At 39.5% G+C, this 18,136-nt stretch overlaps 1 protein-coding gene across 2 annotated transcripts in view; it reads left to right on the plus strand.

Moving 5' to 3' along the window:
• Positions 1 to 348: 348 nt before the first annotated feature.
• The window catches only part of bicdl1 (BICD family like cargo adaptor 1), a 50,196-nt gene continuing 32,408 nt past the window's right edge, over positions 349 to 18,136 (plus strand). The window contains exons 1-2 of one of the 2 annotated variants that reach the window (XM_056259393.1): positions 349 to 1,155; positions 3,931 to 4,146. In XM_056259393.1, coding sequence (XP_056115368.1) covers positions 757 to 1,155; positions 3,931 to 4,146 — 615 coding nt within the window. In that variant the 5' untranslated portion in view covers positions 349 to 756. The remainder of the gene's footprint in view (positions 1,156 to 3,930; positions 4,147 to 18,136) is intronic. The other variant, XR_008807817.1, reaches the window with a different exon arrangement.

The following is an 18,136-nucleotide window of genomic DNA, read 5'->3' on the forward strand; positions in this document are numbered from 1 at the left end:
ATACAGTTTGGACAGTAAAAACCATTACATTTATGGAGATCCACACAAGTGAACCAGACTGTGTGTGTGTGTGTGTGTGTGTGTGCAGCTGTGTGTTCAACTGAAGCAGTATTTGGTAAACCAAATAATATACAGTATATTATGAAAAGGCCACATCAGTGTTGAGCTTATCTAAGGTCATTAACCATCCAGAACAGACTGTGTTTCCCATCACACCATCAGCAGCAGCAACATTCACATGTCTTTCACCCAGTTCTTCTATAGCATATGGCGTTATCACAATCGACCAATGGGTGGCTACGAGGAGCAGGTTGATTAGCTGACGTCACGGACGCAGAGAGCGCGCTCGGGGACGGGGTTGGGAGGAGGCTCGCGCACGAGAGCAATCCGTGTATTTGTGTGTCGTATAGGCCAGGGATGTGAGCGAGGGGCGACGATAATGGGGAATAACCGGGACCCCGGTGCTCTGGAGTGGACACAACGACTGGACGGTGATCATAAAGGGGGTTAACGTGAAGGTCAGCCATCTCTGGAGTGTTCTAAACAGATAGATGGATTTTATTGGGCTAAATGATAGATTGATTGTCACTTGAGACGTTGAGGCAAGACAGTGATTAGAGCTCATATAACCATAGTGGAAACGATTTACCCATTTCAATGGCGTTATCATCGACCCAGAGCCAAACAGGTCACCCGGACCCAGGACTAACGAGGGTTCACCGGGTCTAAAGCGCTCAATCTGTCGTTTTTCCGGCGATGTCCGCGTCTTGCCTCGACCTGCGCAGCGCGATTTCAGCACCACCGCAGCTGGACAGCGACCGCATGGAACTCGCGCTCGATCCCGGCCGTCAAAGCTCGCCAGACACCGGGGAATATCAGACCCTCACGCTGATACACACCGCGCCCGGGGGGCTCGGCATGGCTTTGGAGGAGGAGCTGGCCATGCTCACCGGGGAACGGGAGGACGATCCGCCTGAGGTATCCGCCTCAGAGACACCTGTGAGCGGACAGGACTCTGATCTACTGTCGCTCTTCCGGCAGAAAGAGAAGGACTTGGTCCTCGCTGCTAAACTGGGGAAAGCTCTACTTGAAAGAAACCAAGACCTCACAAAGCAATATGACAGAATTACCAAGGATTTAAACGACAAACTGGAGGTGAGGAGCTCTAAAACTCCACTTGGGTGTAGATACACTGCCCAACAGTTTGCATTAAAAAAAAAAAGTCTGGAACCTAATAAGTCAAGTTGACATGCCATAAGTTCTGCCGTCAGATTACTAAAGTTGTTTAGTTTTCTGCAGAATTTTTATAATTCGGGTTTTAACACACACACACACACACACACACACACACACAGAGAGAGAGAGAGAGAGAGAGAGAGAGAGAGAGAGAGAGAGAGAGAGAGAGAGAGAGAGAGAGAGAGAGAGAATCAATTGAAAATAGAAACTGAAAAGTAACCCCCCAAATATCAATAATCAAGTACATTTATTGGTAACACTTTATTTTAAGGTGATGTAGTTACACATTACTGCATGTACTTACTATATTATTCATAATTACAAATAACTAACCATAAACCAAACCCTAACCATAACTCTAAAGTTAGTAGTTTATTAGACTGTCGGATTAAAATAAAGTGTAACCAATTTAAAGAGTGTGATTTAATACTTTGTTTCTCAGTATATAGTGCTATGATTGATTTTGCATGCATGTGTTGTTTACATGTGTGCAGTCAGTCTGCTTTTTAAATTAGTAATCAGGATGTATCATAATATTAAGAGCACGATGGAGCAAATCATTTAAATGACTTGAACACATTTGTGTTTTATTCCTCATGCTGAACTCCTGAAGAGTTCCCAACTCCACCTGTATCTCTCAAGATTTACAATTGCACAATGCATATGCATAAATCCACACATAGTTTTTAAGACTCATATTATATTTATTATCTCGTTTATATCTCTCATGATGTCTATGATAGTGATGGCATTGTGAAAACACTAGAACCAGAGTTAACGGCGTCCATTCATGCTGCTGTTTGTCAAGACTGCATCTGAGAAGCGTTTTCTGTCACTGAATGTAGACTGTGTGAAGACGTCGACTGAGTTGAACCTCGTTCAGACCTATATGGGCTTTGATGGTCTTTTCAGCGATGCTGCAAGCAAAGCTAATGTGCTTTGGCTCCTATCAGCCGTCCGAGGGCCAGATCCTCGACAGGTTCCTGGCAGTCTCTCCTGCCCGCTTCACATCTTTGACTTAAACCTCTCGTCCTAATCTACATCCTACAGTAGTTCATACATATCTTTCTTTACTTATATTTTCTGACAATCGCCCTTCATTTGAAGAATCCTTATTTGTTCATATTAACACCCTCTTACAAAAGCAAGTAATCAGCATTGAAATTACTTCTACGGTTAGTTAGTTTGATAGCCTTCACAGTGGATTTCACGGGCTTTAATCAGTGCCAGATTTCATTTTCTGCAATTACAGCTAGTGCTCTCAGAGGTGCCCGGGACTGAACCTGCCTGACCCTCGCAAACCATCAAATCCACATGTCTAACATTACAGCTTTTCTGACAGAAAGAGACCATATGACCAACATGTAAGGCGACCAATCACATGCTGTTCTATTACGTGCCGTTTAGGGGCAGGGTTATTTAAAATAGTTGACGCCACAATAGCTTAGAACTAATAGGGTTAGAGCTAATACTGCTATATAATACACAGATGAACAGAAGTTTAATTCGAGTTTCTGTCTGTCCAAAAGTACTAAGAACATTTCACAAATATACAATATGTTTGGGGTTTGGCAAGATATTTGAATGTTTTTGAAAGAGTCTCTTCTGCTCACCAAGGCTGCATTTATTTAATCAAAAATACAGTAATAACAGTAATATTGTGAAATATTTTTACAATTTCAAATTACTGTTTTCTATGTGAATATATTTTCAAATATAATTTATTCCTGTGATCAAAGCTGAATTTTCAGCATCATTACTCCAGTCTTCAGTGTCACATGATCCTTCAGAAATCATTATAATATGATGATTTGATGCTCAAGAAACATTTCTGTTTATTATTTTCAATGTTGAAAACAGTTGTGCTGCTTCGCATGTTGTAATTTTACTAAGATTTTTTGATGAACAGCATTTATTTAAAATATAATCTTTTGTAACATTTTAAATGTCTTTACTGTCACTTTTGATCAATTTAATGTATCCTTGCAGAATAAAATTATTAATTTCTTCAACAACAAAAAAAAATCATACTGACCCTAAACTGGTGAATGGGAGTGTAACTCATTCAGTTCTCAACTCAACTCATTCACAAAACATTCAGTTTTATTGCCTTGCTAGTGTATTTGCCACTCAAGAGTCTTACAGATAACTATATCTGTCAAAGATTTGATCTAACCTGGCTATCTTTGGCAACTCAAGGTGATTAATTTCTCAAATCCAGGAATTTAATTGGAATTTAAAAAGCATTTAAAGGGATAGTTCACTTTGAAATTAATTTTTGGTATGTTTTAGCTTACCTCAAGGGCATCCAAGATGTAGGTGTCTTTGTTTCCGCAGTAGTTTCAATTTTGATATTTTTAGGTCAAACCGTTCTTGTCTGTCAGTCATATAATGCAGGTCTATGGTCACCACCTCAAAGAGCATGCACAGAGAAGTCCAAATTAAACATGATTTAATGACTCGTAAATGTAAGTACACATTGATGGCCTAAGACACGAAACGAGCGGTTTGTGTGAGAAAACGAACAGTGTTTATATCGTTTTTACCTCTTCTAAACACAGCCACGTCCAAGTGATCTGAGGGCGCCGGCGCTTCGGTCTTTTCCGGCAAGCTAAAACATACCAAAATTTTTATTTCAAAGTGAACTATCCCTTTAATTCTAAATAAATGTCAGTGACCCTGTTTCTCTTCCAGCTCCTGGAGCAGGAAAAACATGAGCTGCGTCGTCGTTTGGAGAGTCGCGAGGGTGAATGGGAAGGCCGGGTGGCTGAACTGGAGACAGATGTGCAACACCTGCAGGGGGAGCTGGAGAGACATCAGGTGCAGCTGCGTGAGGCCGACCGGGACAAGAGCCGAGCCATCAGCGAGCTGTCAGAACAGAACCATCGGCTGCTGGAGCAGCTCAGCAGGGTGAGTGTGTGTGTGTGTGTCTCTTGAGGCCAGGGGAGTGAGGTTTACACGCACAGCTCTTACTGGCTGGTCTCCGTTAAGTGTACTCAGGTGGAGATGCTGGCTGGAGTCACAGGAGGTAGTGCATACAGTTTGCAATGGGTCAGAAGAGGGCAAAACACTTTATGATGACGGTATGTTTTGAAAACTTGAAGCTGAATCTGTTTTATAGCAGTATTTTGCTTTATTTCTATGCAACTTTGATATGTAGAATGTAGCCTGTTCCTGTAGATTGTTTTAGGGTATTTATATAACACATTTCTTACACAGTTTCTTTCTTGGTGACACTTTACAGTAAGGTTCCAGTTGTTAACATGAGCTAACTGCATTAGTTAATGTGAACTATAAAAAATACGTTTAAAGTGCCCCTATTGTGCTATTTTAAAGGTTTCTAAATTTATTTGTGAGTCTCCTAGGTTTACATGCATCCAAGGTAAAAAACAAAAAACTCTGCTATGATTTTTTAGATGACACAGTCTGTTGTGATTGGTCTACTCTGCTCTGATTGGTCAGATGGCCCAGTCTGTTCTGATTGGTCTACTCTGCTCTGATTGGTCAGATGATCCAGTCTGTTCTGATTGGTCTACTCTGCTCTGATTGGTCAGATGGCTTGGTCTGTTGTGATTGGTCTACTCTGTTCTGATTGGTCAGATGTCTTGGTCTGTTCTGATTGGTCTACTCTGCTCTGATTGGTCAGATGACCCAGTCTGTTGTGATTGGTCTACTCTGCTCTGATTGGTCAGATGGCCTAGTCTGTTGTGATTGGTCGACCGCTTACAGCGAGTTGTGGAAACAAAGTCTCCATTACTGAATTTCAGCTCTTCCTCAGCAATTGAATTGATACACAGTGATACGAGCAGGAACGATGGCAAATGAGGTTATGTAACAGGAAGTGAGACTGGAATTACTGACGACTCGTTTCTTTTAGGAGACTATAACCTTATTTGTTGTGCACTTTGATCTTTGAAATTTTGCAGACACTTTACATTCACAAACAGCTCTATTACACACTACATGAAAGGTCATTTTCGAAAAAGCATAATAGTGGCACTTTAAAGCATTCATTTATCTTAGTTAATGATCATTTCTACATTGACTAATTTATTATTAAATTCAAAAGTTGTCTTTGTTAATGTAATTTAATGGACCTGAGTTAACTTCAACCAACAATTAACAGTTGTATTTTTAAAATTTGTACAATCTGCTTTGGATAAAATCATCCACCAAATGTAGATTGGTACGATGACGTTTTTAGAGACAATTTAGAGGTGAAGTATTTGGCTCATGGCTCGCTCCTTACGGAGATCAAACCAGAAAATCATGGCCAAAAAACCACATAGTGTTCTCATAAAAAGCCATAATTATTATTCTGGTCATTCTTTTTATTGAAATATTGATTATGGTGGTTGGAAATCCATACAGAGGGAGGTGGAAAAAACATGCACACTATGAATAAATTTCATGGCTCCGGCACACAGGGTGTCCCCTCACATTCCCGAGACACGACCACACGCAAACTCATCAAAATTACACTACACTCCATTCTGGAGTGTACACACACATCTAGCTGTTTCACAGTCCAGCAGGGCGACCTTGAAGATGCACAGGACATTTCACTGCAGTATATCTTTACATTGCGGCCAATGAATGAGGCAGATAAAAAATAAAATAAAAATTTTTTACCTTTGGATGTTTGTTTGACTATAATTTTTTTGCAAGTTTTGCAGTTTTGCTACTGTTGAACCTGAATGTGTTTTCTGGCCAGCAGACAAAATCTGTTCGGTAACATGCATTGTGTGAGAGAACGCAGTCAGTTTTGCATGTGTCATATATGTCACCTGGTTTCTTGATTGTAATATTTAATTACTTATTTTCTGTAAAGCTGCTTTAAAACAATTTGTATTGCGAAAAGCGACACACACACACACACACACACACACACACACACACACACACACACACACACACACACACACACACACACACACACACACACACACACACACACACACACACACACACACACACACACACACACACACATTTAATTGAATTAAAAATGTATGCTAGTTTAATACAGTAATTCTCAGATGGTGTATTTGGGCAACCCAAAAATATACTACAGATCTTTTCTGATAGTATATATTCTGACAGCAGGTAAAACAACAATGCAACAAACAATGCTAAATTCAAATAATTAATTGTAATTAGCCATATAATCATGCATAGGTAGGACAAAAACATTTAAATACAAACATTAGGGTTGATAAAAAATTTAATTATTTTAAAATCGAGTAGAAAATGCCTTCTATATCCTTGTTGACATCAAAATCCATGTTATTTTGGTGTATATATTCACTGTATATCTTAATATCACAAAATAGGATTTACATTGTGTCTTTTGCATCACAATGGCTAAAGTCACTTCTAAAAATGATGGAATTTAAAATGATTGCCTTCTGAGAAATGATGGTCAATCGTTGTAAATCAGTGACTGGGTAATGATGGGAAAATGGGGTTGATTGATTTGATAGGAAATTGAGATTTGCAGGTTAAATGCCACACTGAGTTTAGTTTGTGCTTCAGTAATGGCAGGTTCTTTGTGCAACTCTTGTTTACAGACGCGTTTGAATTGTCATTGAGTCTCATTGATTTTGCCCGTAGTGTTGTAGCAATGACGCAGGTAACACAACAATCTCTTCCTGGATCTAAACACCAGCGTTCCCCTGACAGACTGATGTTAATGTTTTTAATGTTCAGATTGACTGCAGCTGTCCCTAACACTCACACTCAGGCCTAGGGTTGCCAACTTTCTGAAATGGAAATAAGGAACGGGGGGGGGGGGGGGGGGGGATTCATACATTTTATATCATATTATAATGCAACTTATTAGGCCTATATATTTATAGAATAGCAAAGTAGGCTTAATCAATATACAGGACTTAACCACATATATAAAGGCTATCATGATCATTTTGCCACAAATGAACCATGTATTTGTTTAGATTATAATACGTTTTATTTTTAACTTAAACAAATACAACATATAACATTCGAAACTCATCGGCTTAGACTGCATTTGAAGAAAAATAAACACAACAGTTTTCTGTAGCCTTGTGCGAACTTATTCAATAGAATTAGACTTCTAGAATGTTCTTTTCGGTGCAAAAAAAATTTAAATTTTTTTTTTAGAAGTTTTTCTTATCATAGCCTACAAATGTCTTCGGAAACACATTTTACTTGATTTACTGAAGCCTGTAAAATGCATTTGCAGCTGCACAGCTTGCACATTGAGCGTCTGGCTCGCTCAGGCTGCGCTGCGGCAACTGCACATCCAATGGTGTGGGCGCCTCTGACGTGCGACCAATGAGACAACTCTACGTCATTACACGTCAGAGCCCGTCAAGGTGGCGCCAAGTCCCCGAATTTGCATGCAGCGGGTCTTCGTTCATTCATCATAGTCTGTCTGACATATATATTAGAAGCTATGCGTCTGTCATGGATTTGCACTGAATTGATTCTCAAAAATACGGAACAAAGTGCGTTCCGTATCAGTTCAATACGGAACAAGCCTTTTATGTGTCAAATACGGAACGATTCCGTATTATACGGAACGGTTGGCAACCCTACTCAGGCCTCATAATGCTTTAATGCTGTCAATCCTAGTCAATTTCATTTACTCCGACACACACACACAATACACACACTTCCTATTACCACATGTGGTTCTATTAATGTTCACACATAATGGCAGAAGTGCGTCTGATGTGCGTCTGAGAGCAACTCGTTTTGGTGCGGTCTCTTTAAATATAATTGAGATACATCATACCCCGCCCCCTCTCCAGGTTGTAGCGGTGACACTCGGTTCAACTCCACCCCGTTCGGCCATTTTTGTAGTTTGATAGCAGAGATACGATTATCTAGCGGCACAGAAACGTTTTATTCACACTTTATTAACAAAATGTCAACAACGGAAGACTTGTCCAGCCAGCCTTACATGTTCTAGCCAGAGTCGGAGCCGGAGCGAGATGAAAATGAAAACGACGAACCTGCAGAACAACGTCTTCATATGGATGTATCGCAATGGTGTGTTACTGTATTTACACATGAAACTTTGGTCTTCCGACCTTTTACCACCGTGTCGATTTATTTTGATTAATATGTGCGAGGGAGAGAGAGCAAGACAGCGCCTAGTTTGGAGACGGTGAAGTCTTGTTTACTCTTTCGCCTGGCTCCAAGTACAGCTCGCTGCATCCTGCGGTGGATATCCAACCCGGCCCACATCCATGTGTGACGTCAGAAGCCACGCCCATCCAAGTGTGACGTCGGAAGCCTCGCCCATGTCCAAATACGGCACGTGACTCGATTTGTTGTACGCATGCGCAAATGGCGCTGCTTCCTGTCGGAAAGGTCGGAAATATGTTTACGGCCGACCGGGTCTCTCTCTCTGCTCGTTCTTTCATAGGTTCTTTCAGTTAAACATGCGCCCTGTCACAACACAAGCACGGCAGTTCATCTACATTAGATGGTGTAATGAAGCGTGTGGGTACTACATCCAACAACCGAACATTTTAACTTACCCTCTCGCAAGTTCTGCATCCTTTAGCTTGGACTACAAAATTGCAGCGAGAAATAAAAATGGCGGAGTGCTCGAAGTGGTGGGCCGGAAGTCGATGTCCTTATTTGGCAGTTCCACTGCAAATACTGTGACGTAATAGTTCAAAAAACGTCATAGTGAACAGAAAAATCGGAACAGGTTGAAAAATATGACCAAAACAGAATATAAAGATATCAACGAAGCACCTGAAGAGAATAATTTAAACTTTTCTGTACTTCTAAACACTACAAATATACAACAAAATGCATTTAAGGGCTAAAAAAATGGATTTAGCATGATATGTCCCCTTTAAAGGGATAGTTCACCCAAAAAATGAAAATTATGTCATTAATTACTCACCCTCATGTCGTACCAAACCCATAAGGCTTTCATTTATCCTCTAAACACAAATGAAGATTTTGTTTTTAATGAAATAAAAATAAAGAGTTTTCTGTCCCGTTGACAGCTACGCAACTATAAAAAGACGAGATTAAGATTATAAAGAGATTGTAAAACTAATCCATATGAATCGAGCGGTTTAGTCCAAATTTTCTGAAGAGACTCGATCGCTTTATATGATGAACTGATTGAATTTAGACTTTTATTCACATATAAACATTGATAAGCGAACATAAACAGAAGCTCAACCGAACCTGCTTGATGCTCGAGAACGAACCTCATTGGTTCTTCCAGAAGCTCAAACGCGCTGCGTAACACGAGAACGAACCTCACTGTTTCATTGTTTTATTTTTATATCAGAATGATGTAGTTCTGACATATATCAGCCTGGGCTAACTACTAGAACTATAACCAAATTTGACTACAATATATATTCCAGTAACTGTGATATATTCCTGGAAAATATAAACAAATTTCTTGTAGTAAGGGTAGTAGTCATGGTTTGGCCGGTTTCCATCAGTAGTTCCCTGTTGTTTTCAATTTGTTTAAGTAATTAAACCCAGAAGCTAGTTGACTGCTGGTGGTGATGTTCTCTGAAGCAAGAAAGAGGCTCTGAATATGAGATAACTAGATGGGCTTGACTGATCTACTAATGGATCTGTTGCTGCAGAGTTCAGACTCAGATGACCTTCCTTCAGTGGGACAAGCAACAGGAAGTGACATAAGGCAGAGTGACTCATGCATGAACTCAGGTGGGATTAGGGTTTAATCTAGATCCTCTTTCCTTTACCAACAGCATTAGGTACAGCCGACTGAAACAGAGCAAGAACTCAATGCTGTTACATATCTGAACAACCTGATTGAAAGAAAATCACGAATGAGATCTGATTAATATCTCATAAATGTTTATGGTAACACTTTACTTTACGACCCGCAAACAACTGCGTAAGTACACCGAAATTACAGTGTACGTTTCTGTAATTATAGCGTACTTCCGCAGAGGTATAAGGGAACAATATGTTAAGTTTTGGTTAATAAAGGGGTAACAAGCAGATATACAACCTGTAAATAACTTCGTAAGTAAATCAAAATTACGGTGTACGTTTCTGTAATTATAGTGTACCTCCGTGTAGGTATAAGGGAACAATATGTTAAGTTTTGGGTTGGCTAATAAAGGGGTAACAAGCATATATACAAGCAAATTATTTATAATGTAATTATTTTAAAACTAACAGGTACCTATTATGTTAATATATTCCAGGCAAAAATTGTACGTCTGTTGTATATAAAAGTTATCATCACATTTCTGGCAAAATATGTTCTTGTGCAATTTTACAGGGTAATTTTGACATCTGTGGGTTGAAAATGAAACGTGTATGGCTGTATGTAAGCACAGTATGATAAAAAATGAATTTATTGGCTTTTCTTACTAGATTAAATAATGTTAAATCAACCCACAGATGCCAAAATTAAATGTAAAATTGCACAAGAACATATTTTGCCAGAAATTTGATAACTTTTATACACAACAGACGTACAATTTTTGCCTGGAATATATTAACATAATAGGTACCTGTTAAAATAATTACATTATAAATAATTTGCTTGCATAGCTTGTTACCCCTTTATTACCTTATACCTACACGGAGGTACACTATATTTACAGAAACGTACACCGTAATTTCAGTTTACTTACAAAGTTATTTGCAGGTTGTATACTATCTGCTTGTTACCCCTTTAATACCCCAAACTTAACATATTGTTGCCCTATACCTACACGGAAGTACCCTATAATTACAGAAACGTACACTGTATTTTCGGTTTACTTACGCTGTTGTTTGCGGGTCGTAAAATAAAGCGTTACCATGTTTATTTAGGAAAACAGTCTCCTGCTTCTTACAGTAGATGTTTCTCCTGAGAAAGAAGAGTTTCAGAAGAGAAAACTTTTGCACTCAATATGAATTTTCCGATATAGCTCGATACTTTGATTGTATGCAACAATTGCATTTTTTATTATTTCTCTCCAGGAACTTTTAGGAGAAGCATTGATAACACTTTACAACAAGGTTTAATTTGTAAACATTAATAACTACATTAGTTAACATGAACTAACAATGAAACACACTTCTAAAGCATTTATTAATCTTCAGCATTTACTTATACATTCTTTAATTCAAAACGTTACATCTGTTAATAATAATAAACATAAAAATAAGATATTTTCTTCTGGAGGGACAGTGGAAACTTAACTAGATAATGAAGTAGAGCTTAACAAGTAGGTAAAGCCTAGCTAATACAGACAGCATTAATGTTTAGCTAATGTACTGGACATATTGTGTCGTGTTGGACAGATGCTTTCAGTTGCACACACACACACACACACACACACACGTCTGTCTGCCAGTCCTGGAAGCAGGGGGTTGTCGAAAAAGCTAGAACCCCAGCAGCCTAATCTGATCAGTGAGAAGCATTTTACTAATTACATTACAAAGGTTTAGAGAGAGAGAGAGAGGAGAGAGAGAGAGAGAGAGAGAGAGAGAGAGAGAGAGAGAGAGAGAGAGAGAGAGAGAGAGAGAGAGAGAGAGAGAGAGAGAGAGAGAGAGAGAGAGAGAGAGAGGGGAGATGGACACCAAACAAAAATAGACCCACATTTCATTATCAAGATGGAGTGATTTTATAAATGATCCCATTGATTATATCTTCACTGGTTGGCAGCATTGGAAATGAATGGCAAAGTAACATGGGTAACAGGCTGTGGGGTCAGACAGAAGGAGCTCTGAAACAGAAGAAAATCTCTATGGTTAACCCTTAATCTCTATGGACGTCTAATACTGAGTTGAGTCAAGAACCTATTAAAACTACAGTAAACTCACTGCCATGATGCTGGGGTGTTGCCGGGGTGTTGCCAGGGTGTGGCTATGTTGTTCTGTGTGGTTGCTAGGTGATTTCTCCCTGTCTAGTTTGAATAGGATAATGCCGCAGGACGACACACAGGATGATGATCAATACTACTACTTAGCAGGGCTGTAGTACTCGAGTCCGGTCTTGGACTCTAGTCCGAACTCGAGAACGTTTTTCTATGGTCTCGGACTTGTCTCGGACTCGCTGGTATTCGGACTCGGACTTGTCTCGGTCTCGGCCACTGGTCTTGCCAAATATGGCTTTTGGTCTCGACCGAGTCCAGGTGTCTTTTTTATGTTCCCAGTAACGTATTATTGTAGTATGCACCCGCAGACTTCCACAGAAACCTCCACAGATTACCGCAGATTGTAGTGCCCGTCATTGACAAGTACGACCTGCGCGTGTGTGATTTCTTTTCTACTATTTGCTACTGCAATACCGGCGCATAGCTGAAATAACAGATCTGTCTATTCACTGCCGATCATAATATGAAATTGCTATATGGACTAGTCACTGTGAATATTAAAGACTGCTATCAAATCAGATTGTTCAGCGAGTCTCTGCAAGTGAGTGGCGCAGGTTCATGTACTACACATACTCAAGTACACGTTTATCTTCAGCATTTCATCGTCAGATACACTCAGAAACCCGTCAAAATAAAAGTTCGGTTTAACGTGAAGAAATTACCACAGATATATTTTACTGGAGTGAAGCTATATTGTCATTTAGTTGCTCAAATGCTCAGTAAGCTACTAGTACCTAGCAGTGGTAATAGTAGTGGGTTGGTGTTTGTATCAGTTCTTACACTGCTATTATGAGGTATCACCATATGTCATCATTCTTTTTTCTTTATCATATTATATGATATCAAGGGGAATGTCTATACTTAAAAATCCTGGGTGTTGTGACACTGTTTTTGCTTTTAGATCAACAAATAATAACCCAAAATGATTGTCATTTAATGTCATTATGTCAAGACTTTTTTCCTGTCCTGGACTCGGTCTTGACTCGGACTCGAACCTCTTTGGACTCGGTCTTGTCTTGGACTCGAACCTCTTTGGACTTGGTCTTGACTTGGACTCGACTAGTCCTGGTCTTGGACGTGTCTTGGACTCGACAAAGGTGGTCTTGACTACAGCCCTACTACTTAGAGACTCGATCACATCACTATTAGCACTAGTTGTAATGCTCACCTTAGACAAACCTAGTCATTTACCCAAATTCTTTTTTCATATTGCTGTTGCCACAAGTACATAAAAGCAATTTGAACCGACCTGCCCCCTCCTTCCCCAACACCAGTTAAATGTGATAAAATCACTGCAATTCAGTACGTGACCTGTCCAGCAGTCTGACATATTTTACTTGAGTGTCTCCAGTTTCTATTGCAGAAATGTCACAGCTACCCTGCTCTGACAGTATGACTAAGGCATGTCTCAGCACCACCTATCACTATTCCCACAAATCGCTATGGCAACCTCAAGTGTCATGTTCAAATCCATGTGTTACCATGGGAACGTGACCACCCCCCCAACCTCGGATTCAACGAATAAGACACTCTAAACGAGTGTTAAAGGAGTTTCCTTTAGCGATGCTCTGTCATGTAAATGAGGCACAAATGAAAGAATAAGAGCCGGATTCGCAGTCATAAAAGAACATGCAACCTCACAGCATGCCATGTGACGCGCCACCGGCTCAATACACACGAGTGAGTGTGTGAGACGCGCGTCTGCCGTGGGTCATGTCGATCTGACAACATCAGACACGATTCACACTGAGATTACACCGCTGAATGACACCAACATGACTAATGGCTCTTTGATTATCATTCGTAAAAGGTGATGCAAATGTAATTACATTTCAGTTTTAAATGCCGTTATGAAGAATGATGTTAGATCCTGTGGGTAAGAAAAAAAATCACAATTAAGAATCAGCAGAGATGCTAAATTAAATCTCCTGCTTCTCAGATTTTAGTCCTGGGGAAAAGACTTGGCAAATCTGAGCACAGTTTGAGACAAGACACAAGTCTACAATCAAAAAGTCAGAGATTTCAATGTTAATTCAAACATTTCTCATCGGCTTCTTCAAGACTGAATGATCTGAGCCGCTCCACATTATTTAATGTAATAATTATGTCTCATTGATCTCTGTTTTTAAGGAAAATATTTTATAAAAAATAACTGAGAACGTAGTTAAGTCTCCCGAGTGACCACTTTTCTCTCAGTTTAATGCAAGCTCGAAAAAATCTAATCACTAACATATAAACAGGAAGACTACAACCACAAACAGCAGATGTTTATTTTGATCAAGACTATAAAGCAAACTATAATCTCTTCTCAAAAGACGCCAGTCATTTTTGGATCTCGAATTGTGCCTTTCAACCAGGGTTATTAACTAAAACTAAAACTATTCAAAGCATTTCTGTTAATTGAAATAAAGCTGAAAAAGAAATCTACACTAAACATAAATGTTTGGCAAATAACTGAAATAAGTTGAAGCACTAAAATAACTAACTGGAAATAAACTAAAACTGAAATAATTTTTTTATTAATCCTAAAATAATAATAATAAAAATGACAAGCATGTTAAAAAAATTACTAAAATGAAAATATAAAAGTATAAGCTAATTCAAAATATGAATAAATAATACTAAAATAACCTTACTTGAACTCCCTCCCTGCCTCTCTGTCATTTCATGAATCAGCCGAGCGATTAAATATTCTTGATGACGTTTTTTGGCTTATACCTTAAACAATATCAAACTAACGAGAAGTTCAGCAATCTGATATGAGTCAAAGCCAGTGTGTCACTCTACAAGTGGAAACCTGCTTCTTAAAACATTTCTTTATCTGTCTCGAGTCTTTATCTGTGCCAACAGAAAGATGAGTCCAAGGTCAAGATGGGTGACCTTTTCTGAAACAGATTCCTCTCTGTTCTCAAAACTGCTGAGTATTATTTGAGAAAAACTCTTTTATCAGGAGATTCCTCCTGTCAGGAAAAAAACCAGTGAATAAATAAAGTTAAGATTCTACAACCTTGACATAATCTGATGCACACTGTCAGAAAAAAAGTGCAAAAATCGTACTTTTAGTGGTACTTGTCGTCACTTACTCAGAATCCTTAAAGGATTAGTTCACTTTAAAAAAAACTTTTGCTGATAATTTACTCACCCCCATGTCATCCAAGATGTCCATGTCTTTCTTTCTTCAGTCGAAAAGAAATTAATGTTTTTGATGAAAACATTCCAGGATTTTTCTCCATATGATGCACTTTCCTGGGCACCAAACGGTTCAAGGTATAAATGACCGTTTCAGTTCAGCTTCAAAGGGCTTTAAACGATACCAGACGATGAATAAGGGTCTTATCTAGCGAAACGATCGGTCATTTCAAAAATAAATAAAAAAGTTAAAGTGTTATAGGCACAAATGCTCGCCTTGCGAACTCTCCTGTTCGAACTCGTTCATCAAAATGAACAAATCTTTTTTCGAGTCAATGACTCGAAAAAAGATTCGTTCATTTTGATGAACGAGTCAATGACTCGAAAAAAGATTCGTTCATTTTGATGAACGAGTTCGAACAGGAGAGCTTCCATTTTAAAGAGATCCTTTGCCGTTTTTGCTGTTGCTTTTTCGACTCTCTGATTGGTGGAATTTTCTGTACAGCATCATGGGTAATGTAGTTTTTCAACAGGAATTCCACTGTTAAACAATTATTTTAAAAATAAGATGAAAAAATGTGTGCTGGCGGCTTCTTCAGCAGAAGCAAATACCATGGATTAACAACCTTGTAGCTCAGTTTATTTTCTTTTGGAGTATTTTTTTAATTCACTGCACTCTATAAATAAAGAGTGGCATGGATGTGACTACATGCATTCCTGTGTATATATGATTATGATATATGATAGTCATTTCAATTGAACTTCTTTTAATGTTTGTTTTGACTGTCACAATGGTGAAAGACATCCATCTAGAGCAGGGTTCCTCAAACTCGGTCCTGGAGGGCCACTGTCCTGCAGAGTTTAGCTCCAACCCTGATCAAACACACCTACCTGTGAGTTTCTAGTGATCCTGAAAATAGATATCCATAATAAAGGCTAGATGTCTTACAGCGGAGTCTCTATCGTCATCACCGGCGGCCATCTTGTCACAGGCAAGCTTTCTGGCGGGCTCTGTGGTGCCTGATGTAAGATGAGTGATCAGCACGAACACAAATACTCTCATCTCGTTGAAATCTTAACGGATTTATAAACGGTTTTTATAAACGTGGCTATAATTCTGGATGATTATTAATTGATACACTTATTATTCAAAAGTGTGCAGTGTCATAACTACATCTCTGACGTTTATAACAAACCAAACCGTTTGAAAATCGGTTGAAAATTGAGCAAGTTATGGTTATTTAAAAAGTACATGCACCATTAAAACACAATGTTACGAGTGAGCGAGCTGCCTGTGACAAGATGGCCGCCAGGTGCGGACGTCGACCTCCATTGGCCAGCAGCGCGGACGAGACATCTAGCCTTTCTTATGTATATCTATGATCCTGAAGACCTTGATTAGCTTGCTCAGGCGTGTTTGATCAGGGTTGGAGCTAAACGCTGCAGGACAGTGGCCCTCCAGGACTGAGTTTGAGTAACCCTGATCTAGAGCATGTTTACAGAGAAAAACGTTGGACAAGCAGTGCAGTGGAATGCAAAAACGCATTCTGTGTGAACGGCCCTATGGTTAAATCACAGTGTACAGCAGGTTACTGGATCGATCCTGGCTATAATCTGATAGCCTGGCTCCGCCCTCCTGCTTATTTCCACTCAATTTTCACTTTCCTTCAGTACTACGTCTGCGATTGTGCTGTATTCTTTGGTTTTCTTCAACGATGACGTTGATGTCGTGCGCTAGTTTGAGTCGTCATACGTCAAGACCAAACGTTAGCGATTAATTATGGCAGATCCAGAGTGACTCCAATAGTTTTAGACTTCAACAGAGTACCCGCCTGGTGAACGTGATTTCACCAAGTACCACATGTTCCTGGATCAACATCATTGTTGATCCTAGATCAACTTTCCAATCAACCAATCAGATTTGAGGGACAAGTTTACAGTTTCTGTCAAGTTTAGGCTCATGGTGCGTTCACGTGCTATGGTAATTATGGTAAATACCAAAAGCCAACGTGGCAAATGCACATGAACACCCCCTCATGTGGTATTTTCCACTGGGCAGCTCGTAGAATATTTTGATGCACGAGTTGCCGAGATGAGATTACCTTTGACCTTTTCAAAATGGCGGAGAGCAACACGAGAGTCGTGAATGGTAAAAATATGTACTATTCATGATCTAGTAAAATATACAGCATATTATTTACCGTTTGAGTTTTGATAAATCCTTTTCTTGCTGTAGCAGATGACTTAAGCAATCTAAAATAGCTTTAGGTCTGGATCTCCATCTTTTTACCACATTACGACAACAAAAGCACTTGAACGCAACACACTGGTAAATACCAGTTCACAATTGGAAAATATCATCTTTTCCATAGCACGTGAACGCACCATTAGAACCAGGGTGAAGTACTTACACATCAGTGTCATTCACCTATCATTACCCTCTGATTTTAGGGAAAAGTGGTGGGTAAGGATTACATTTTGGTACATTCTTCCTTTGGTATAGGACTACATTCACCATGTCTTACTTGGCAAAATCACGGTGACCGTGCCCGCCTACAAGGAAGTTACCGCTTGTCAATGGAGCGATGCCAGACTCTATGTGCACAAATGAAATGTACGAGAGTCTGGTGGGACCAGGCTAATAATCGGATAGAATTCCTGATAAAAACGTATTCAGTGAGAGATATTGCAGCAGCAAAGTTCATACGGTCGTGAGTGTCATTGTTGTGTTTGTATGTAGCCGGGACTCGTGGGTTGCCGTGGTGACAGTCACAGATGATGTGAGTCAGTTTAGCGACTGCAGTCTTGCTGACGGTAATGAGTGTTTCACCGCTGCAGTGGCCTGATCGCAGACGTCCAATCCACACACAGGCATCTCTGCTGGAATCTGCTACAGCTGC

The sequence above is a fragment of the Rhinichthys klamathensis genome, unplaced genomic scaffold (genome assembly GCF_029890125.1).
Source record: "Rhinichthys klamathensis goyatoka isolate OS25496 unplaced genomic scaffold, OSU_Roscu_1.1 h1tg000167l_1, whole genome shotgun sequence".
In the NCBI taxonomy this organism is placed as follows: domain Eukaryota; kingdom Metazoa; phylum Chordata; class Actinopteri; order Cypriniformes; family Leuciscidae; genus Rhinichthys; species Rhinichthys klamathensis.